This window comes from Cibotium barometz, chromosome 8, assembly GCF_041138505.1.
Source record: "Cibotium barometz isolate CiBa-2024 chromosome 8, ASM4113850v1, whole genome shotgun sequence".
NCBI lineage: Eukaryota > Viridiplantae > Streptophyta > Polypodiopsida > Cyatheales > Cibotiaceae > Cibotium > Cibotium barometz.
Window position 1 is genome coordinate 56,394,493 of NC_141053.1, and position 24,780 is coordinate 56,419,272.

The window sequence follows — 24,780 nt, forward strand, 5'->3', positions numbered from 1 at the left end:
GGGCACTTCAAAGGGTAGTGACAAGCACAACATACCTTGTGTAGTGTTCTCTTGTCCTACGTGCTCTCTTGAAGATTGTTTCTACCATGTGAGGGTGGAACAATAGAGAGCAGATAGAAGGGAACATGGGCACTTCAAAGGGTAGTGACAAGCACAACATACCCTTTGTAGTGTTCTCTTGTCCTACGTGCTCTCTTGAAGATTGTTTCTACCATGTGTGGGTGGAACAATAGAGAGCAGATGGAAGGGAACATGGGCACTTGAGAGGGTAGTGTGAGTTGGTGGCCGAAATGCCTACAAACTATTGGTGGCCGAAATGCCTATAAACTATGTGTAGCAGAAATGCTTATGGAACACCAGGTTATCTATGCCTGCGCAAGTGATTGTTTTATCTTGTTACTTGAGCCCACCTCTCATCCAAGGTGTGTGGTCAGAGTACCAACACGGAGTGCAAGTGGTAAAGTGGACATGACGAGACTTATGTCTATGCCAAGGGTCATGTGGACCGATGTCTTGTTGGCAAGAGACTTATTTTGTCTCGCCCATTTACTTGGGACATGGATTATGATATCTGGACTTATGGGACTGTTTTGTCTCGCCCATTTACTTGGGACATGGATTATGATATCTGGACTTATGGGACTGTTTTGTTACTTGGGACATGGATTATGATATCTGGACTTATGGGACTGATTTGTCTCGCCCATTTATCTTGGGACATGATTATGATATCTGGACTTATGGGACTGTTTTTGTCTCACCCATTTATCTTGGGACATGATTTTGATATTGGTATTATGGAGACTTATTTAGTCTCGCCCATTTCTTTGGGACATGGATTCTTCAGTTATATTGGATTTTTGAGACTGTCTCGTCTCGCCCAATCGATGGGACATGATTATATCGTGAATATATGGCTTGAAGCTTAAAGTTGCGGACAACTTTTAAGAAGTTGGGGAGGATGTCACCAGCCTGGACATTTCCGAGTCTAAAAGGGATCTGGTGGACTCCACGATGTTTAAATATTTGGAAAGTACAAGCTTTGGGAATGGGGGATTATTCTAGAATACAAAGGACCACACTCCTAAAATTTAGGAGAGTTGCTATTTTTGGCCCGATGGAAATTCTGTTCGCGTCATTACATCTGGAATTGAGCAGATACCAAGAGTTGGCAAAGTGCCTATGACAGAATGTCTACCAGTTGGGACATTTTTAAAGGTAAAGATTATGGAAGGACCCATCTCTTAGATTGGGACATGTGGCAAGAAAGTGGACCAAAGTGAGACAAGTGGCCTGACACTTGTTAGAAAGTGGATCAAAGTGAGACAAGTGGCCTCACACTTGTCACTTCAGCTATTGTGTGGCTCTCCACTTGTCATTGTAGCCTTCTCTTACCATTTTAGCTCATGGGAGGCCCAAATCTAAAAATTGGAGCCCTCTCTCTTCATTAATGGAGGCTCTCTTGCTGCACACTAGCCTCTACCACCGTTACAGGCTGCCCTAATGATGGCTACTCTCTTTCTCTCTCTCTTGAAGGCTGGCCCTGAAGAATACCGGCTGTTGGGGACTGTTTTGGAGGCTTCCATCGCGAAAGAAATACTGAAGACAAGGGTATTTAATCATTTATTATGATTTCTAGCCATTGTACCTGTTGCACCAACCACTACCTACTGTACCAACCCTTGTACTGGCTGTACCAGCTTCTGTACTTACTGTACCACCCATTGTACCGACTATACCAGCTTCTGTACTTGCTGTACCAGCCACCGTACCTCCTGTACCAGCCACTGTACCTGTTGTACCAGCCATTGTACCTACTGCTGTACCCGCTGAATGGAGAGTTGTACTTGCAGTACCCTTTCTATTGCATGAAGACCAGTGGTTTTTGGGGAAGAATCAGTACCCACACGGAGGTATATGGATTATATTGTTTGCTCGGCATTTCTACAGCCTATGTTTCAGCTCGGTTGCCTCGTGTTGGCCTGTGTTATGGCATTTGTATATGGATAATCCGGCATCTCCCATGGGGAGAGTAAGGCCCTCAAAGCTTGTACATGATATTATTCTCCTTGGGTAATAAAATACTCCAAGGGGAGGGTCGGCCCATTCTGGCCTCTATGTGGTGTCACACGTGCAAGCTCCATTTTCAGCATTTGTGGATGTTTTGTCCAACTTTATATTTTATGCAAAGTGATGATGGATATGTGTTAAGGCTGTGGCCATGTTTAAGTGTTTTAAACATGCATTGATGGTATCAACAAGTGTGTAAAAGGCCCTAGTCCCCCGGGCACCCTGTTGGGGTAAAGGCATTATGCCTACCCTTATAGTGTGTACAAGCCCATAAGTTATAGTACATAGTACACTTAGTACTTTTAATGTACTAAGTGCACTATGTGTACTAGTGCAAAATATACATGTGTGATAGGGGAGTCACACACTCATTCCGATGAGTTGACTTATCCCCACATATGCCTCTCTCTCTCTCTCTCTCCCTTCTTCTCTGTGTGTTTGTCTCTCACATGAAACCTAACCCTAACTCTTAATCTCCCATTCAACTGGTATCAGAGCAGGCGACACTCTGTATCTCGTGGCTCTTGAGGCGACTTGACAGTGCTGTTGAGGTGACACAAGGTGCACACAAGCGAGGCAACAGGTGGCTGGCTTGGGTGTTGCAAGTGTCAGCAGCTGCCATGACAGGCAGCGCAGCAAAGCAAGCACAGTAGGCACAGGTGCTGCAAAGCGCTGCACAGCAGGTATTTAGTCAGCGCACAGCAGGTAGCGAACCAGACGCAGCAAAGCAGCGCACAACAACGCACGGCAGGTGGATATCGTGGGGAAGCGTGTAGCGCTGGCCAAGGCGTAACAAAGCTTACGTGTCCCCGTGAAGGCGAGCTCGAGCGACTGGGTGGCGTTGAGGCGTGGGTCGCAGTGAGTGTAGTAGCGGGACGCCAAGTCGAAGCCAGACTAGGCGAGCACAACCCGCCACCACTAGGCGAAGGCGGAGCGCAGGTCGTCGGCGTCCTCGGTTCTTTCACACCCTATAGGGAGCGGTTCTGTCCGTGTGTACGTGTGTGTACGCTTGCAGTTACAGGCCACCGTCGTCTTCCGCCCAAAGCACTGCACGGACTCCACGTCAGTAAATGCGAAGCAGAGATGCGTCCCAGCAGCAGCACCGGCTCAAACGCCTTGTAACGCAGAATCTCTAGCTCCACTAGCTTGATTGGAGCAGCCATCAAAGCTCTCCAAGGATCATCTCCAAGAATCAGACTGCAACAGCATCAGCACGACCCCCTCCTCTTTCCTGCAATCAGAAATTGCAAAGGTATTTGCTTCAATTTTTTTTTTGGGATTTGCAATTGAGCAGGTATAATTATCAATTGAGCAGGTACAGGTGCCAAAATTGCTCAAATTTTGAGCAAAATTGGGTGACATTGGTCACAATCAGAGTCAATTTGCAGGAAATTGGATGTCGAAATTTGGGGCTTTTGATGTAATTGTGCAATTGGGCATTCATACATGCTGTATGATGTGAGCAATCTCACATTCGGGCCAAAATTGCAGGAAATTGCAATGCAAATCAAAGGGCTTTTGTGCCGATTGGGTTGATTTGCATGCAGGCACTCGCATTTGATGCTTTGGGCAATGTGTTGATGCCTGTCAAGCACTCAATGTGCCTGTAAATCAAGGGGCTTTTATGTATTGGATGTATATGTGGCCAAGGGGAAGCATTGTGAAGACTCTGGATGCCTTCATGTGCGTTAATGTACCATGTATGATCAGAAATTGATCTTAAATCAAGGGGCTTTTCAAGATTTTATGCTTGTAGAGCTTGGCAAAGCAGCAGGCAAGACTTTTATGCCTTGAATCCTCAGAAATCAGCTTGCAGTCAAGGGGCTTTTGCCCAATTTCTGTTCAGGACTGTTGTATGCAGTGTTCGGGACTGTAAAAGTCTGATTTTCACTCATTTGGACAGCCAGGAGAGCATTTATTGTTGCTGTACTTGCTGGTACAGATTTGGTACAACTTTGTGCAAGTTTTGGCATGGCTGTACACTGATTTGAGTGAGGAAAAGGTTCATTTTCAGCTGCTGTACTTGCCGGTACAGATTTGGTACATCATTGGTGAGCACTTGGTACTGTTGTACAGTACCTTGGAAGGGCAAAAGAGCACATTTAAGGTGCTGTCCTAAATCTGAAGCAACCAGATTTAGGTGATTTTATCACATTCAGTGGGAGTAGAGTTGCGTTCGTGCTTCCGCAGTGGGAGATAAACTTTGGGAGAACAACTGTGAGCACTTTGTGTGCTTTGGTGCAGTGTTTGCACATCTTGCAGGGAGTCAGGCATTGACAAAGGTTGCATATTGCTATGGCAACCACAGGTGAGAGCTCTTCATTGCTTCACATCAAGAAGCTTGAAGGCTCGCATAATTATGACATTTGGCAAACCCAGTGCTATAATGTGTTGCTCCATAAGAAGCAGCACAAGTCCATCAAAGAAAGGGGTGTAATGCCCGCTTCTCTTACTGCTGAAGAGTGGGAAGATATGGATGACCCGGCAAGATCTACCATCATGTTGTCTGTGTCAGACACTTTACTTTTCAGCATTCGTGAAGAGAAGACAGCTTGGGGAATGTGGCAAAGATTGCAGGACTTGTATGCCCAGCAAAGTGCCTCAAGCAAAGTGTATTGGTTGAAGAAACTCATAGGTCTTCAAATGAAGGAAGGGGCGTCTATGACAGCCCATCTAAATGAGTTTAATGGTATTGTCAGCCAGGTAATCAATCAAAAGTTGGCAATGGACGATGAGTTCAAAGTCACCTTTCTCTTATGCACTTTGCCAGAGAGTTGGGACACATTCAGGATGGCCACTAGCAATTCGATGAAGATGTGGAGGGTGCTCTTCTTCAAGAAGAGATGAACAGGAAGAACAATTCTGTTGGAAAGTCCAATGCAATGAATGCACGTGGGAGATCCCAGCAAAGGGGTAAAAGCCAAGAACGGGGAAGGAGCAAGTCCCGCTCCAAAAAGGACTTGGAATGCCATTATTGTGGCAAGAAGGGACACATCAAAAAGCAATGCATAACCGGAAGTCTACTACCGGTTATGTGTTTACATTCACAGGAGGTGCTGTGTCATGGATATCGAGGATGCAGAAGTGCACTGCCTTATCTACTACAGAGGCCGAGTATATTGCAGCCACAGAGGCTTGCAAGGAGGCATTATGGCTATCTCGATTAGTGGTTGATTTGGGTTATACAGGGGATATTGCATTGTTGCATTGTGACAGACAGAGTGCCATCCAATTGGCAAAGAACCCTGTCTTTCATGCAAAGATGAAGCATGTGGATGTGAAGTATCACTTCATCAGAGAGGTGATAGAGAACAAGCAAATTCAGCTTGTTAAGATTCATACGGATGACAACCCGGCTGATCTGTTGACAAAGAGTTTGCCTCTAGAGCGGTTTGCTCATTGTAGACACTTGATGGGCATTGGATGAGGCCAGTTTCAGCCTTGATATGGCCTTGTATATTATCATGTACATGCTGATTTTTCTTTTCCTTCATTTAAGGGCACTTTGCCTTTAAGTGGGAGGTTGTTAGGGTAAAGGCATTATGCCCACCCTTATAGTGTGTACAAGCCCATAAGTTATAGTACATAGTACACTTAGTACTTTTAATGTACTAAGTGCACTATGTGTACTAGTGCAAAATATACATGTGTGATAGAGGAGTCACACACTCATTCCGATGAGTTGACTTATCCCCACATATATATCTCTCTCTCTCTCTCCCTTCTTCTCTGTGTGTTTGTCTCTCACATGAAACCTAACCCTATTATACAAATGCAATATGGAAGACTTTCAACGGTTAAGATGGCTAAGTTGGAAGAAGATTTGGATAAGCTTTCTATCTCCGAATCCGATAACATAGTGGAGAAGATTGGAGAATTCAATCGAATCAAGCGGCAACTTGAAGAGTTTGGTACATTGGTAAGCAATCCGGTCCACAAGCTACTTGGTAAATTGCCTTCTTCTTTTGAATCGTTCAAAGATAACATCTTTCTTCGAGTTCCTTTCCCTTCCTTTGAAGAGACTATGGGTCTTCTTCATGATAAGTGCCTTACTCGCAAGCAAAACAAAAAGGACTCGGCTTTTGTAAGCCAAGGCAAGGGCAAAGGCAAAGGCAAGGAGAATGATCAACGCAAAGGCTCTAATTCCAATGCTAAAGATTCTTCAACTAAAGGCGACAAGGACAAATCAAAGGATTCTTCCAAGAAGTGCACTTTCTGTGGTCGTAGTGGCCATACGGAGGATCGTTGTTTTGCTAAGAAGGCGGCATCCAAGAAGGTAAAAGCTGAACTTGAATCCAAATCTAAGGGTTCTTCTACATCAACATCTTCTCACGACAAAAACAAATACAAGAAGGAAGACGGTAACGCCAAGAGTGCATATGTTGCTATGTCTTCTACTTCTTTATGTGACACATCACTTGTGGTAATCAAAGATCTTGATACGCATACTGCGGATGAGTGGATTGCCGACAGTGGTGCTACCTCTCACATGACGAATAGTTCTTCCTTATTGGAAAACTATAAGTCTATCTCTTCATCAGTACACATTGGTGATGCTTCGTCTCTCCCGGTGATTGATATTGGTGATGTTTCTTTTGGAGATGCTATCTTACATGATGTTTTGCATGTGCCTAAGATGTCTGCCAACTTATTTTTTATCTCTAAGGCTACTTCTAAAGGTCCTGGGGTTTACTTTGATGATGAAGTGATTGAAATCATTGATAGACAGTCACTTTCTTGTGTGGCACATGGTTATCAAAATGCTGGGCTTTATCATATAAGCTCTTTTACAGCACAGTTGCCACCACATGAGTCTCATCTTCATCAATTATTTGCTTCTCCTAGAGCACTTGTTTCTAATGAAGATAGTGATCTATGGCATTTCCGCTTTGGCCATGTTCCTCTTGCTACTTTGCAACATCTTGTCTAACATGACATGGTTACAGGTCTACCAAAGCTTCAGAAACCTCGCCATCATATTTGTTCTTCTTGTGCTCAAGGAAAGCAACATCGGGCTTCTTTTCCAAAGGAGGCTACTCATAGGGCCACACGCATACTTGAGCTTATTCATGCTGATCTTGCAGGACCTATGGAAGTACAATCGCTTGGTGGATCCAAGTATTATGTGCTTATTGTGGATGATGATATATGCATTCTTGTGCTTTATGTGGATGATTTAATTCTCACTGGCTCTAATTTGGATCTACTCAAATGGGTTCAAACTCAACTCACAACATCATTTGCCATGACTGATCTTGGACTACTCCACTATTTTCTTGGTTTAGAAGTGTGGCAATTTGCTTCTGGCATCTTTCTTTGTCAAAAGAAGTATACTTTAAGGTTGCTTGAGAAATATGGCATGCGTGATTGTGCATCACTCATTTGTCCCATGGATCCTAATTCAAAATTATCCAAAGATGATGATTCCCCTGAGGTTGATTCTACAGAGTATAGCCAACTTATTGGTTCTCTACTTTATTTGGTTAACACTCGGCCAGATCTCTCCTATGCTATGAGTATTCTCAGCCAATTCTCTTCATAGCCTCGTCGATCTCATTGGCAGGCAGCTTTGAAGGTTCTTCGATATCTTCATGGAACTCTTGAGTATGGCATTTCTTATGCAGGTGGAGATACACTTATTGGTTACTCAGATTCTGATTGGACAGGGTGTATTGATACTAGGCGTTCCATGTCAGGCTATTGTTTTATGCTTGGTAAAGGACTTGTTTCTTGGAAATGTCAAAAGCAGCGAATTACTTCTTCTTCGTCGACCGAAGCAGAGTACAAGTCATATCTTGATGCCACTTCTGATGCACTTTGGCTTCAGCAAATTCTGAATCACCTTGGATGTTCATGTACTCCGACACTCATCTACTCAGATTCACAGAGTGCTATTGCTTTAGCCAAAAATCCAGTTATTCGAGGATGATCCAAACACATTGATGTTCATTTTCATTTTGTTCGTGATTGGATTTCTGAAGGTCGCATTCAGCTTGAGTATTGTCCTACCAAAGATAATGTTGCTGATTTGTTTACTAAGCCTCTTCCTCGACCTACCTTGGATTATCTTCTTCAGCGCGTTGGCGTTGGTCCTCCCATCTGGATCTGAAGAGGAGGTGTTGGATAGGTGTCATCTCGAGATGGTGTCACGCTAGTGGCACACTCTTTAGCCTCTAGGCATTTTTGGGATTTATAGCATTCATTTCCATTTTTTTCTATTTACACACATTTTTGGGTGGAGGAAAGAGTGGAGGAACTTTCCTATATATACGAGGCATTGTAGTTCATTTCTAATGAAGTTGGCTAGTGGTTCATTGATGAGTTCTTGAGTACATTGTCTCTTCTCTCATCTCTTCTTTCTCACACAGCCAACCAACTCTCCACGACTAGGATAAATGTCCAAGACTCCATAAAATGGAAAAAATATGGAGAAATGATGTGAGGGGTAACCAACCCCTCTAGCTAACATGGTCAGCCCTAAAGGCTAAAATAGGATACCATGCAGAAAGCCAGCAGCAAGGGGATGATGTCTAACACTCCCTCTCAGCATCGGATGCTGAGTGCAATCCAAGAAGCCAGAGACATCGTCCTCGATCATAGATGAACGACTGCAACAACAGGTACCAAGAAAGCTCCACAAGCAATCTCCTTAGCAACTCAGCTACAAAAGCAACAGAACAAGCTACCAGGTACAACGCTCCTCTGGAAGAAAACAACCATGTAGGTTGCGACGTGCTGCTCCAAATAATGGATCCAAACCCAAGTGTAAGAACACTCCCCGAAGTCGAATGTCGTGTTTCCAACCTAGAGAAGGTCTGTAAAACCTCAAAACCAACCAAGATTAGATCCTGTAGATAATCAATCCTAGGAGAAGTAGGTTGCTCCTCACTGGAACCCTGTGAGTCCATTTGCTCAAACTTTGTAACAAGAGTTGCCAAATGTTGAAAAGAAGCATCCTCTGTAAAGGTTGGCATCGCAAGATGATAAGACTCTGAAGAAAAGATAGGGTCCATTTGCTCAAACTCCATACCATGAGTTGCCCAATGCTATACATAAGCACACTCCACTGAGGTGGGCATCGCCAGATGAAAGGACTCCACATCTCCCTCTGAAAAATGATGTCGTCGGATTGATACAAGCCCAACCTGATTCTGATCCAAATCTGGAAGTACCATTGTGCCCCAAGCACGGTTAGCAACCACAGATCCAAAGCATCCCACCGGGTTCAAAAATCCATCCTCCAAAACAAACCTGCACACCGCATCAAACCCAATGCAGTACTGGCAGGGGGAGGGGCATCCTCAGAAGCATCACAGAGGCAGAGGTAGACTTCTCCCGAAAACTGATCCTCAACTGAAGTAGTTGGAGATGGGCCCCCTCTGAGTGTAGAAAACTCCTTTGGAAGCAAAACGCAGCCAAAACACTGCTACCCAGCAAAAAACAGCACTCCACCGCCAACAGAAGGCAAGGAACATGAAGAAACCGGGTAACTATGTAGGCTAGGAACAAAATGCAAGTATAGATGCTCCAAAATCAGCAAAACGCTGACTGAAATAAAAAATTCAGTATCCTCCTCAAGTACCAAACTGCCACCAAAGCCACAATCCACAATCCACACAAAACCCCCTCTGCATGTGATATGTGTCCACCTAGAGAAGAAAACGCAGCCACCCAGAGGGCTGCAAACCTGAAAATTTAGGCCAACCAGGTTCCACACCTCATATGAGGAAAAACGCTGAAAAGAAGGTACCTTCGGGTCCAATGGAAGAAGCCCAGGTGAAGGTAGAGCTACCAGCCAGATCAGTGCAGAAAAACGCAGCAACTAGAGGGCTGCAAATCTGAAAACGCAGAGGTTAAACAGGGCAGTAGATAGGGCAAATTCTGGAAATGCAGAAGTGTAAGGTACCACCAAGCCTCAAATCAACGAATCAGCATCAGAAAACAACCTATAGGAGAAAAACGCACACACATATACTGCTGCTGTCCTGTACAGAATAGGCTGACAGCACTACAAGGATAGATGTTGATGAAAAACTGCTGCAAAACCACCTGTAGAAAAAAAAAACGCAGCACAGAAGGTGCTGCTGCCCTGGCAGCCGACAGGTGTGTAGAGGGGTCTCAGGGGTCAAACTGGTGATGGAAGACCACGGGCTGCAGTGGAGAAGAGCCGGGAAGTGACCAGCCGACCAGCAGCAAATCTAAGAAGAAAAAACGCAGGAGGCAGAGGAGGGAGCATCCAACGCTGCATGTCACCGGCGGGTTGATACCATGATAGAACGCACAACGGAAGAATGGAAAGTGGAAACGCGAGAGAGAGAGTGAGAGAGAGAGACGGAGAGGAAACAGAAGTATAGACCTGCTCTCAATATCACCAACCAAGAATACAAGTCCCGAGCAAGAGGGGAGAAGGTCTTGTGTGTGAGGGACTGCAACAAACAATGCTAAGCAATGAAAAAGAGTGAGGGAAGGACCGGCTATATATATGCCCATGTAGGGGCAGCCGACCAGCTCTCCACGACTAGGATAAATGCCCAAGACTCCATAAAATGGGAAAAATATGGGAAAATGATGTGAGGGGTGACCAGCCCCCCTCTGGCTAACATGGTCAGCCCTATAGGCTAAAATAGGATACCACACAGGAAGCCAACAGCAAGGGGATGATGTCTAACAGGAGTCTCCTCCTTGGTCATAGATGCACTGTTTCAGACCACCACTTACATACACCATGTGTACACAGGCTGAGTTTGGGGTCTCCCCCTTGGTCATAGATGCACTGTTTCAGACCATCGCCTACATCACCATATACACGCTGGATGTAGACCGCCTCCCGCGGCTGGCCCTTGACACCCCACTCAGGAGGAAGAACATTAGCAAGCTACCTCAGCATAGTAGCCTACCCTAGAGTTTCCAAGATAGCCACCTCCTACGCAAGGTCAAGCCACCCTCACTATAATTTTCATGTAGTTGAAATAAAAGCAATTATACAAACTCTCAGAGAATTCCAAATAGATAGCCTAGCTAGTAGCTACAAATGAAGACGTACATTCTATAGTGGTGTCAAGATTGAATGTAGAAGAGGGGTGTGCTAAGAACATCATCCACAAGACACGGATAGAGCAGACCCTGGTACTCACGGGTGGTCAGCTGGTTTGACCAACATGGCCTTCAGATGGATTGCCTTCCCCCCTTTCAACATAGTCTTGAGTCACCGTCCTTGGATCTCCCCCGGTAAGAGATCAACCACCTCCGCCTCAACTTGACAGGACTCCAGACGGATGGCCCCACCCAAGCTCCCCACAAAAATCCAGTTCTACAGAGAGAACTTATGATGGGTTTATTATATTATTTTTATAAGCCCTAGATACCTTCATCAGCACATGTCATATGCCATAAGTATTGCCATTGGCCAAATGAGAGTGTCATCACACCGTGTACGGGTTGAGTCCAGCAAAGCCCCAAGAGGCATGTATATGCACGGTATGCATGACCGGGGAAGTGGAGATAGAGGAGCACTTCTTGTGTAGATGCCCACCCTATTATGAGATTTGCGGGAGATTTCTTTGTCTCTTCCGAGATGGATTCGGCCCCTCTTACAGTTTATGCGGATCAGCGATGCTTTGGTACATACCTACGAGAGCTCTGTCGTCGTCATCGGAATGTAGTTTGTGTTGTGCAGATGCCTTTCTCAATAAAAAATAGTCCAGCATGCCAAGTGGCATGAAAAGCCTAAAAGAAAGAAAATAGTCTAATTATGAACTTGAAGTATGACCTCAAAAGAGTGTAGCACAATCACCTCAAAAACATGGTCCAAGGGACACAAAAAAGGCTGGCTAGTCTTTGTGCCTGGAAGCACACCAGGATGGCCAAACCACAAGCGGTCGAGTCTGCACCATAATTCAGGCATCACCTGCACAAATTCAATGCCAATTCTTCAACACAAAACATCCATATACACCTACAAAAGTGGAGATACTAGCATGCTGGCAAACTTGATGAATTCTATTTATAGCGTATCTGCAAGGCAGTTGCTTCTTCAAGCAACCAATTCAGTGATAAATGATAATGTGATACAATCTAGAGATTAAGAACCAAGGGAGAGAACATAGGGGGAATTCAGAGAAAATATACATTCCAACCATGGATACTTCATTTTATGTTGACAAATCATCCCACCCTCAAAAATTGTAGTTGATGAAAGAAAAAATGTCACCATATCCGTCCCTTCTGGTTTAGGCATTGGTGTCAAGCTCTGGGCCAGGGAAGTTAACAAAAGAAATGCTAGTGCTTACCAATGTACGATTCAAAATAAAGGCAATAGCCAATGCATCCCGTATCTGTTTTAACTGCACGATAAAGGAATGAAGGAATAGCATACTATTAACGTGTTGATAAAACGGTATACTATATATATTGTCCTTAAAAAAAATGTAGACAACAATTTGAGAGTTCCTATACAGAATTTCACCTAAATTTGAAAGATACAACCAAAAAATGATACGAGCGAAAAATGGGATACTTGATAGTTCATGAGTTTGAAATGGTTCTCTATAGAGTGAGGCCCACTTGTCAACAGATCCTCGGGGATTGAAGAGAGGTATGATAAAACCCCACCTACAAATTAGACAGCATCATATAAACAATGGTTTTTTCATATAGAACCAAGCATAGAGCTCTAAGTGAGCTTGAATCAGTTTGTCTTCTTTCATACATATTTCTTATCATACATATTTCTTATGCAAGGAACATTGATTAGAAGCATAACCCTCATGTGGGTTTTTTTTATTTCCTTTCTGAGAGATTAATTAGTATATTTAGATGTGACAAGCACGTTCACACCTGGAGCATTGTAGTATTCAGGTTTGTCATAAAAAAGCTTAGCCTCTCGTAGTCGATGCCGCTTGCCTGGTGTGCCAGCGAACTGGAACGTGGTGTGCACTGCGTAGGGCTTTAGCTCTAGCTTCTCATATAAAGCCTGCTCTGCACAACAATGCAAACCGTGCAGCTACAAATGTTCACATTATCCACTTTGCTGCTGTTTAAAACCAAAACATCCAAACAAAGATGCTTAGCCTGTTTCACCTGCACAAAATAAGTGTGTCCGCTGCAGAAGATACTAACAGGAAGAACCCCTAGTTTTAGGTTCCCATCATATGCATAGAAAAGTCCACTGTCACCTTCTACGGCAGGACCTTGCCGCTTTCTCATCAGGTCATTGAATCCATTCTGGTCCCATATCTTGTCATCTCCTAGAAGTTGTCGTTTCCATTCACTAGCAAACTGTTTCGCTACCTCTGAAGGGCGCCATAGAAATATGCCAATGTTGTATGCACCTTGGGCTGCATAGTACCTTTGAATCAGTGTGAAATCTACGACATACAAGGCAGCAAAAACTGAAGACTGTGCAAGTAAGGAGTTCACATTACTAAGACATTTTAACCTTAGCTAAAATGATTTCGACCTGCCAAAACTAAAATGCTCCACCTCCTGTTAAAGTTTGGGCACACTGCTGCTGGTCAAAGTATGGTATGTGGACACCATTTAGGGCCTTGAGAACGGCCTTGGCAAGATTTGCCATAGCCTGATCTCTCATGCAAGCAGACCTAGCTAACTCTAAGATTAATTAGGAATATGATTGAGGAGTTAGTGAGGTGAGAGCTTTATGAGCAAGAAAATAACTAGCATGGCATAAATTTAATGATCCACCCCTCCCATATACACCAATGGATTTTTAATTTTTTTTCCAAGATATATACCAATGGATTTTCAGCCCTCACGTGTGAACCACTTCTCCACACATCTGACTCTTTGCCCATACATACACAACACTAAGCCTCTACCCAGGTTGGCTTAACCCTTGGACCTAGTCTTATGACAGCGACTTGCCTGAAACTAGCTACTACACTTACTACTAGGAAGTTGTAACGGCGAGGATCTCGGAACCACTTATACAATTAATGGGATTAAGATTTGAAAACCACCATGCACAAAACCACAACAGCCATGAAATAAATCACAACTGCAAGCAGTAAGACACCGGCCAGACACTCCTTACTTTTTCCTTCCAAGGGAAACGCATTGTCATTCGCCAACGTGGCAAATCGACGTAAGTAGAGGTAAGAAGGCGCAATATTTGCGAGACGATCAGGTGTAATAAACCAGATCTTGTGAAGGAATCTCACATTTTTTCTTGTCCATTGCATTCAGTTTAAGTGTATATTTTTTTTTCTTTTTTTTCCAAAAAGAGACTTCTATTAAGTATGAGAAAAACATAAAACAATCACAGCTAAGCTGGAAAAGAATAGAATCACCCCAATATGTAAGGTGATTTCAACCACTGAGGAGCATCATGATGTCATGTAAGACCTATGGTACTACAGGAAAAGAAGATGCCATGGTCCCACTCGCGCATGAAAATCACGCGCTTCGCCTGCGCAGAACCAGAGGGCCCCTAAATGCGAGCCCAAGTAGCCATAAGAGTATGGATGATATCACTCCATATAGTACTAATGCACTGAGACCTAAAAATTTGGACACCCTCAATAGCCTCCGTGCATCTAGCTCTCCAGATTTGCCATGCTGTAATACTGGCAACAATCTCCCAACTGGTGTCAATCCTCTGTCTTGGGGGGGTGTATAATCAGAGTGAGGAACATCCTGCAATAAACCATGCTGGGCAATACCTCTACGAATGAAAATAGCAAAATCTGTACCACTGCCCTCATAAAAAAGCTACGGACCGGACTGGGAGAGCCAAGCAATTGCCCCCCAAGTCACAAGCATGGCTCGGCCACTCAATTTGCCCATAAGTTGGGCTACAGAACCCCAAATTTGTTGTGCAGTGCTACATCCCCATAAACAATGTTGTATAGTCTCAGAATCTGCCGCACACCTAGGACAGGAAGGTGCTACACCGAAAACCGATCTCCACTGATTGGTGGGGAGACCACCATGTAAGAATAACCAAAAGAAATGAGAGATATGGCTCCTACTGTATGAGTGCCAAAGTCTATGCCGATATCTGTGTTGTATCACTGGAGAAATATCATAGCTCTCCCAATGAGGCCTGAGAGTAGGGATCCTATGCATCTATCGAGTGAGGAGAAGCCTGGCATTCCAGACAGTGAAACTAAAAAAAGGAAGGCTTTTCAAAGGATCTAAGTGTATGTTTGAAAATTTTATTGTGGAATGCTTCAAGATAAAGCGGACCCAGAGGAGCAAAAGAGAGGCGGTGGCGATGGAGACATTTAGCTGTTGATTAGGGTTTCTTTTATCTCCTCCCTTCCGCGATGTTTGCCTTGGCTCCTGATCATTTCCTAGATAGATAAAGGGCACTCTCCATGGCTAAGTGATGTATTATTACACTTATTGTGTTTAGTTTATTCTTGTAGTCTCAATCATTCACATGTAAAAAAAGATGCTGCCAAAATTTTTTAGTAGTCGATTCTAACTCTATCACATCTTATTCTCTTCAAAGCAATCATTTGGCAGTTACCATGCATGAAGATTGTGATTTAATTAGCTTCTTTTAATTAGCAACTTTTAAACACATCTTGGTCAAAGTGTGTAGCCATCATCATCAGCCATGCAAGTAGGCCAATATGCTTTTCAATATGATATATATTTTATAGGCTTATCATCATGGCAAGATCATAAGTGTAATTGAATATTGCACGACAACCTTAATATGATTTTTTAACCACATGATCTAAAAAGATAATTTATTACATCTAATAGAAATAGATAAAATAGAAGTGAAGTCAAAGATGTGCATATACAATTCAAAGGCGATATAAATTTCATCCATTTAAGTCATTTTAAATAATTGCATGATCCACCAAACTCGTAGTTATTGGTGAATCTTTTAAAGTTGATCACATGCATGTTGATTAAGACTTACATGCAACATGATTACACCCAATTTGCATTCATATAGTAGAAAATCATTAGAGAGCAGTCCCTCCCCAGAGGGAGGCCACAAGCCCCCCCCCTCCCCCCGGCCCCCTTTGCCCTACATGTCGTCCATACCAAATCAGAGCAGCCGTCTTTCTCCCAGCTACACGTCGACGCTGCATAGTCCCCAGCTTGATATCCAGAACAGAAGCTTTCCACAGGAGCCCATGGCAGGTGGCCACATGATTGCTCCCCGTCTTTAGTTAACCTACCCGCGCTTCAATCTTCAAGCGGAAGGTCAGTCGAATCCCTAGCAGTTGCCAATTCCGACACCCTTTGGCACTTTGGAGTTGCATGCAGGGAACCACGCACCATTCCTCTCTTCAGTCCCAGATTTGGCTTTGGAGTTCTTCTAGGCACTCCCTATCAATCCGCTATTTATCTCCTCAGAGAATTGTGGAAAGCTCAACCAGGAGGACACCCTTGAGCCAACTCCTGTCAACAATCAGAAGTCTCCTAGCCATGGAGTCCAAGGAACTAGAAGAGAACCAGATCGGAGTCCTGCTCATGGTAATCTACAAGGACATTGCCCTTCGCAGGGTCATCACACCGGTCTGAGGATGACGAAGGAGGAAGCGAATTCAACTCTAAACAAGAGGATAATGGAAGTACGGAAGGTAAGGCTTCCGTTTCCCTTCCTTTCCATTTGGTGAAGGATTGGATGGAAGTCTACCAGTCCAGGGCGCTAATTGGATTGTGCCATGGCCCCCAGCCTCCCACTGAGATACTCAGAAACTGGATCAGAACTAACTCGCTTTCCAGGGAGGTGATTATTGATCAAATCCAATATCTGCCTGATAACTACTTTAGTTTTCTATTCAGAGAGGAGGTTATGGCCCTTAATATTTTAGGTGCTGGACAGTGGATGAGGCACTCCCCACTTTCCTTGTTCCGATGGACCCCCTGATTTTCTCCCCAATGGGCCTAAGCCTACAAAAAATCCCAGTTTGGGTGGAGTTCCCTGATCTCCCCTTACACCTGTATCCATTGCTTAAACTTATTGTGAAAGCTTTGGGAAAACTCCTAGGACAGAGACCTGTTTTAGAACTAAACCCTAGGTGGCATCCGCAGGCCCTCATAGAAATGGACCCAAGTCAAGCTCTTTCAAAAACCCTAATTATTAACCTGGGGAAAGAAAATCTATTCATTAAGCAATCCATCATCTATAGGAATATGCCTAATGCATGTTTTCATTGTAACAAGTAGGGTCACTATATAAAGAACTGTCCGTCTAAAAATTCTCCATCTGTTCCTAACCAGGGTCACTATATAAAGACCCTACTAGTTCATTCGACTGACCCCTCTCAAAAGCTAACTTAGATCAAACTCACGTAGAGGACAAGTTTGTTCCAAGTACCCAAAAGGTACATTTGATGTCCGACACTCTGGAGAGGGAGATTGATAACATGGATTTTCAGGAAGATCTTCCCCTGGTCCTTGCCATCCCAAAAGAAGAAGAAAGACTCCCAAGCCCCTCCCTTTTAGCTAAGAAGCCTGACCTGATGAAAAAGAACCATCAGGCAGACGTAAATGTGTTATGGCTATAGAGATAGCAAGCTTCTCCAGATAGTGTCGGTGTGACACATTTGTGGTATGCATTAGCGAATAGGAGTGTGGACAAAAATCGATCGTGCCCAATGGCCAAGTGTGTGGACACTTGGTTTTACATTAGTATGGTGTGAACTTATCATTATGTGTGTGTGGTTTTTAGAGGATGAAGAGTATGCGAAGGAGAATGGAATGAAACAATGGCTTCTCCTATTCTTGTCTATGGTTATGTGAGAGCCAATTAGAATTTATGAGCCAATTAGAATTTATGAAAGTGTTATTCGTGCATCCCCATTCTATTTACATGGTATCAAAGCATAGGTTGCTTTCACATTGAGTGGAAATCCTAAACTTCAAGTGGTTGGAGATTGAAGCTATGAAGGTCACCATTGAAGCTATGAAGCACCATTGGAGTGGAAATCGAAAGCAAATCATAGAGCTTGGCCAAGAGGTGAGTTAAACAAAACCTTTCCTTGTACTATGTAGTTTTGATTTATCATATTCATTTTGTCGTTGTAATCTTACTTTAAGTTTTGACTCGTCACTCTTGATTGTAGATCATCTATAAATTGACATTGATCATTGATGATTGATGTAATCTGTAATCTCATTTTTGCAAAGGCCTCGGCCTACGAGTAAAGACTTGAAACTTGAAAGTTACAACTCTGTTTTGGAGTTCTCTCGTTATATTATGTTTTGTACATCTATGATTTCAATGTATTTTGATTTTATTTATTTTTTTAATCAACAGTGAAGATATGACGTGGCATTCCCCCCATCCTCCGAAACGTTCCCTGTTTCCAAGGGTCAAAACATTCCCCCATTCCCGTTCCTTGGTAACTATGCTGCAGACGCCCTATGGTGGTTGGTTTCAGATGCCATTCAGAAAGCATCTCTAAGAGGGCTAACCCTCCCCCATAGTGAGGAGCAGATGTGCCTCCAACAATTGGCTACAGTATGGTCCATAATGACAACAGGTCTATTCAATCCTTCTGGAAGTGTCTCCAGACCTTTTGTCTTGCTTTTGGATCTCAAATCAACCACTCTAAAACTGGTACCAGAACAATGTTGCAAGTACCCCCACAATGGTTGTTGGATCAAGGCTGTCAAATCATAGAGGTGGTTGTGGGTCATAGATGGAGTAAAGCAGAAGTTTGAAAAGTGGAAAGGGTTGCAACAGGGAATGGCTGGCAGACTTGTTGTTTTGAAGCATACTTACTTTTTCTTGTCTTGTTGGAGACCTCTAATGCCGAATTGAAACCCCTTAAAGCCTTGTGTAGAAACATCTTATGGGGTGGTGACTCAGAAACCTTCAAGCTGCCAAAAGTCGCTTGGAAGTACCGCACCCTACCAAAGGAGGATGGTGGTTTGGGTCTCCCAGCCCTAGGAGTCCTGGGCTGACAGGATGGTCTCTAAATGGATGATTAGAAGACTCTCCAGCCCAAAGGAAGATTGGGCTCAGTTGTTGCATAGAGATGCCTCTCAGTTTTCTGTTCAAGCCTATCCAAGATGGAGACCCTATACTGTAGTAAAATCCAAATCAAACCTAAAGGCAGCCAACTTCTCAAAGGTCTCTGGAAAGCTTGGAACAGGTGCAAATCAAGACTCACCCTAATGGGCAATCTCAGGCAGGAATGTATCATTTGGAGTCTATCTGGTTCTCAATGGTCTGTAAGGATAACATTCATCCTAGCTTTCTTTCATATGCCTGCAAGATGTCAATGAAGGGAGTGTCTACCTGGGGAGATGTCTGGAACTTCCAATATCACAGATGGCTGTCCCAAGATGAACTAAGAGAAACCTTTAACTCAATGAGGACAATCTAGACCAGCTCATTAGCAGACTCTCCTTATGGAATAGAAACCTTGCTGCATTCATACAGATCAAAGGAGATGTACAGATCAAAGCTTTTGTTTGGTCAGGACTAGACAGTCTGCTTCCAATCCCCATATTTAAAGTTGTGGATCCCCCTCTACATGCTAAGCTCAACTCAAGGTGGAATCTTTCCCAGTACAGAAGGCAGTGGAAGTTCAGGTTTACCAGCATTTGGTCTAGCATCATTCCCCCTAAAATCTCTCGTCTTCTTTGGTGAATTCTTCCCAAGTCCCTCTGGACGCAAGAGAGAGCCCAAAGGATTGGCATAGGTGATTGCATATGCCCCAGATGTAGAGTGGAGATTGAAACCATTCCGCATCTTTTCATTACCTGTCAAGGAAACAGGACAACTCTTGACAACCACCATCTCTCCAGCCCACGCAGCTTCATTAAATTGGAAAGAAATTTTGCTTGGAGAGGCTAAGGGAATGTCAACAGGTTTATGGAATGTGATCAGAGCGGCTTATCTATTATGTGTGTTTCAGGAAAATAGTCTGATTCAGTGCCTGGACTGAGATGGTGGTTGTTTGTGCAGTTGAGGAGAGCTGCTCTCACAAGGGCTAAATTGCTGGCTGAGATTGAGGATCTGGAAGCTTTCCAAAAAGAGAACATGGAGATAGATCTGGCAAATCTTACAAAGGAGTCAGCTGCAGCAGAGAAGCTTATTGAGATTAAAAAAAGGGAAATGATAATGCAAAACCTCAGAGAGAGCGAGTTGAGTTGATATATTTTGGATTTGGTGGAACTACAAGCAAGGCTCTGAATGTTTTCCGAAGATATGTCCGCATCAAAGTTAAGCTTCTTGGATAAAAAGCTTTTGTAACCACTCTATTATAATATAAATTTTCAACTTTAACCCCCCAAAAAAAGTGGAATTTACTCAAAGACAATGAGGGAATCATCAATGAGCTAAAAACAACATCAAAAGTCAGACAAATACCTCGTTCCCAAACTTCTAGCCGATCATCATTTACTGAACTAGCCACTTCATCACTCGAGACCAAGACATCAGCTGCAGGAATCTTTGCAAAATATGGAAGTGGATTCTGTAATGAGCCAAGAACTTGTCATGGTGAGATTGTCCTTGATGGGCAAAGCTGCAAATGCAGGTGTACAGGCTGAGATAGAAAGCATTATCATTCTTGAATAAAGCAATGCTTGATCCTACATAACCACCATGGCTGATGAGCTGAGAAGAGTGTTTTGTCACATGCAAGAAGCAAAACCAAAATTAACCTCTCTTAACTATTTGGGTCCATTTCTCTTCACAAGGATTATCCCTACATGTTTCTTAGAATTTTGGGGCATTTTCATGTGCTCATAACAGCACGGGACAGGGCCTTTATACTTATCCTGCAGTTGTATCTTTAATGTTGAACAAATAAATATTTAAAATATTTAGCACCTCTAAAAATAGAAATGAAATTGCAAAAATCCTCAAGTAAGATTTAGGAATTTTTATAATATCACCTTCAATTTCACCAAAACAAAGAAAATTTGCCAAAAACTCCCAGACTAGGAGATTTTGCAATTTCACTTCAATGCACCAAACCAAATAAAATTGCAAAAGTTACAAATTAAATATTTTTTGCAATTTCACTTCAAGCAAAAAAAAAAAAAACCCCCAATTTGAATTTGAGAATTTTTGAAATGTCAGTCCAACTTAGTGGAAATCGAAATGACACAACAATTTGAAGTGAGATTGCAATAATCCCCCAATCCAATTAGAGAATTTTTGCGAAAGCCCCCAAATTGGATTTAGGGAGTTTTAAATGTCACTTCGATTTCATGAAATTAAAATCAAAAGAGAAGATATTCTTCCTTGAAGGAACCCATTTTGCGTATCATGAATCACATTGTGCAATACTGGCTGCAACTGCCTTGGCAAGTATTTCGTGGGTAGTCCCAAGCAATGTGATAGGCCTCCATTGACCGCGCCTTGATTCACTTCAACGCTTTTGTGATGAGAGAGACGTCACAGTGAATCTTGGTGAAACCAAGATCATGCTCTTTAACACTTACTGGATCAGAGGAAGATGACACTTGATGAATCCCACTGGTTCCACTTGCTTCTACCTTTCATTGTACATGTAGGGTCTGTGTGGTAAGCGGCCTTGTTTCCATGTTGATTTCCAGTTTACACATGGAACTTACGGAACACTTTTTGGTCTTATAGACCCAATGGATCTTTAAGAGACGTACACCTATCTTTCTTTTGGCAGCTTGGTTTTTCTTTTTCATGTTATCATGGCATCAGCTTACTCATGGATCATCTGTAACATCCTTTTAGTCTCATTGACCCTTTGGGTCTTTAGCACACGTTATACAATCTCTCTCTCTAGCACGGCATGGGAGACGTCCAGTCAGAGTACTCACCATGGAGGACATTGAGGATATCCGCCATCGACCAATGAGAGACATCTTTGGATAGTGATGTGTATGATGCTTACCTTTGTTGTTTGCTGGAGTTTTCCTCCCACATGTTATCCATTAGGAGCTCCTGGTACCGTACTTTTCCTCATAGTTGTTTCAGTTTCAGTTAGTTGTTTAATTGTTTTTAGCTTTCCTTACACAGACATTGTATCAGATCCACCAATTGTTGTAACCTTTTTGGTCTCATAGGTCATTTTGGCCTTTTGAAGACGTTAATATATCATTTCATTTCTCTCTCTCTCTCTCTCTCTCTCTCTCTCTCTCTCTCTCTCCCTTTTTTCTTTCCGCAAAGAAGTGAGGGAGGAGACTCAAAGGGAAGAACATTAAATCATTCACACCACCATTGAGGAGGAGAAGATGAGGCATGCCCGCCGCCTCAACATTCGAGTCACATGTATAGCCGAGACACCCAACTCCACTCCCGAGAAAGATGGACAGCTTCTATGCATAAAGCTAGGCTACAGGGAAGAGGACCCTCTCCCCTTCACCAAAGCATGGAGACCGGGAAAGACTCAACACGCAAGCGAGCCCTCATCCTACAGTTTGCAGGAGAGACAGAGAGGGTCACCTTCATGAGGAAGAGGGTCATACTACGAGGCTTAGAGGGAGCTCCTATTTTCTTGGATGATGATCTCACGAGGATGCAGCTAGAGCATAGGAGAGCTTGCATGCCACAAGTCTTACACGCGAGGAGAGAAGGCAAGAAGGCCTTCTATCGAGATGGTCGGGTCATCATTGATGGCCGGCCCATGCATTAGCGGTTTGGGGCCTATGGGACACAGACCAGGCCACTGACAGAGATACACATGGCAGTATGGAACTGTAATGGTTCCCTATGGGTGCAGCCTGGACGACTGGAGCATGTTATGGTGGGGAGAGACATCATACTTCTGACAGAGACACATCAGAGCCCAGAGAGAGGGCTACCTCGAGTAGAGGGATTCCAGTGGAAGTCAGCATACAGGAGGACCACACGCCAGGGTACCTCAAGAGGGTCGGGGGGGGAGCAGCAGTTCTATTCAGACGCGAGCTACAGGGGAGACTGAGAGTGGTAGCACAGGATCCAGAGGCCAGATACATGTGGATCAACTTACAGCTCTCACAGGACAGGGTTATATACATAGCCCTATGTTACTTTCCTCCATCAGGATCCTCCTATGTCGTTACAGAGGACATGCCACAGGAGGAGGAGACAGGAGCCTCGCCATACACTTGTCTGTCAGAGGTATGCATTATTCTACACTAGGGAAAGTATGTCTTACGGGTGACTTCAATGCCCACACACAGACCAGACAGTGTGAGGTGTATGACTATGATGACATGGAGATCCTCCACCCTATGGATCCAGAGGAGATAAGGGCTAGTCGGGCATCAGAGGACACTGGACCAGACAGAGGACATTATGGGGACCACTTACTAGAGTTGGGAGCCAGGCATTGTCTCGTTATTTATAACGGGATGCTACAGTGGCCGGGATCAGGAGGGCTGACATGCTTCCCACATGGAGGTCATACACGGACCAGGGGGTCTTTGGAGGCATCACAGCTTGTCACCTCATTCTCCATCCCACCTCGTCCTATTGGGGCAGATCATACATACTTGGCATTTTCACTAGCCGGATCACCAGTATCACCAGTCCCCCACATACCAACGCCACACACTACCATCTACTTCACACATGACATGGCAGACATATACACTAGCAGAGTAGAGGATGGGCTCCTACTCATGGATCCCCTGGCACCTATGGATACCATTACAGCCCAGCTGGCATCACTCCTACACACGGTTGCATTACAGAGCTTCCCACATCGTGTCCAGTCAAGAGAGCCTGCGAGATCTGGGACTATGCCCCAGAACAGATGGTATGATGACGAGTGCAGAGGGTTTGCCTGCGGAGTGGACGATGCACACCATTGTGCCGATCCACAAAACAAGGGATATGCTCGATCTGAGCAACTACAGGACAGTTATGGTTGGCCACGTGTTGGCCAAGCTCTATGGTGCAGTGTTGGAGCAAGAGCTTAGCTTATATGCTGAGCGAGCAGGTTTACGCTCATCAGGGCAGGTAGGCTTCAGGAGAGCTTTCTCTACCACTGACCATGTATTCACTTTGAGATGTATGATTGATCAGGCCAGAGTGAGGAAGAGAAAGCTCTATCGCTGCTTTGTGGATTTCCGCAAGGCATTTGACACAGTACCATGAGAGAGGCTCTTTCAACGCCTGCAGTCTCTTGGCAAACCAGCAGATATGACATGGAGCATCTATGCATTATATGAGCATGTTTTTGGGCGAGTCAGATGCCCAGGATTTATGTCCGAGACTATTGCTAGCACCATTGGTGTGAAGCAAGGATGCCCACTTTCCCCCACGCTATTTGGGTTATACATTGATGAGGTGGCTGACTTCATTACACGGGGAGGCGGAGATGGAGTTGATCTAGCAGGTACCTCAGTACATATTATGCTTTATGCTGATGATATTGTATTAGTCTCCAGGAGGTCTACAGCAGCATCTACATGCACTCCATGATTTCTGCACACAGAGTGGTCTTACTGTGAACCTTGGGAAAACCAAGGTTATGGTCTTTCATACATCGAGACAGTGCAGGAGTCAGCTAACATTCACTCTCGCAGGACGCCAGGTGGAGGGGGTGATATCATACGTGTACCTAGGGGTTACCTTCTCTGCAATAGCCACGCGCTTCACCATGGGTTCAGTAGCCAGAGCTAGATTGACACGGGGATATGCAGCATTGGTTATGCTAGAGAGACAGTGCCACCAGGCGCATTTTCACGAGCCTCGGACGAAGGGGTGGCTATTTGACACATTTGTCACACCGGCACTGATGTATGGAGTAGCGGTATGGGCGCCAGGACGTGCTACCCATTGGTGGACACAGA

The 24,780-nt window shown here is 44.1% G+C and overlaps 1 protein-coding gene and 1 long non-coding RNA gene across 3 annotated transcripts in view; one reads left to right on the forward strand and one right to left on the reverse strand.

Moving 5' to 3' along the window:
• The window catches only part of LOC147636447 (arabinosyltransferase XEG113-like), a 113,701-nt gene that overhangs the window by 10,604 nt on the left and 78,317 nt on the right, over nucleotides 1-24,780 (reverse strand). The window contains exons 4-9 of the mRNA XM_086801885.1: nucleotides 20,384-20,489; nucleotides 13,150-13,406; nucleotides 12,907-13,042; nucleotides 12,587-12,681; nucleotides 12,360-12,413; nucleotides 11,864-11,977 (exon numbers count right to left, since the gene is read on the reverse strand). Coding sequence (XP_086658011.1) covers nucleotides 11,864-11,977; nucleotides 12,360-12,413; nucleotides 12,587-12,681; nucleotides 12,907-13,042; nucleotides 13,150-13,406; nucleotides 20,384-20,489 — 762 coding nt within the window. The remainder of the gene's footprint in view (nucleotides 1-11,863; nucleotides 11,978-12,359; nucleotides 12,414-12,586; nucleotides 12,682-12,906; nucleotides 13,043-13,149; nucleotides 13,407-20,383; nucleotides 20,490-24,780) is intronic.
• Nucleotides 16,509-18,433, forward strand: LOC147636448 (uncharacterized). 2 transcript variants are annotated; one of them, XR_015266535.1, is made up of 3 exons: nucleotides 16,509-16,637; nucleotides 17,943-18,019; nucleotides 18,320-18,433. It is a non-coding gene; the product is annotated as an uncharacterized LOC147636448 (long non-coding RNA). The 2 variants fall into 2 exon arrangements; XR_015266536.1 differs by lacking the exon at nucleotides 18,320-18,433 and adding an exon at nucleotides 18,126-18,209.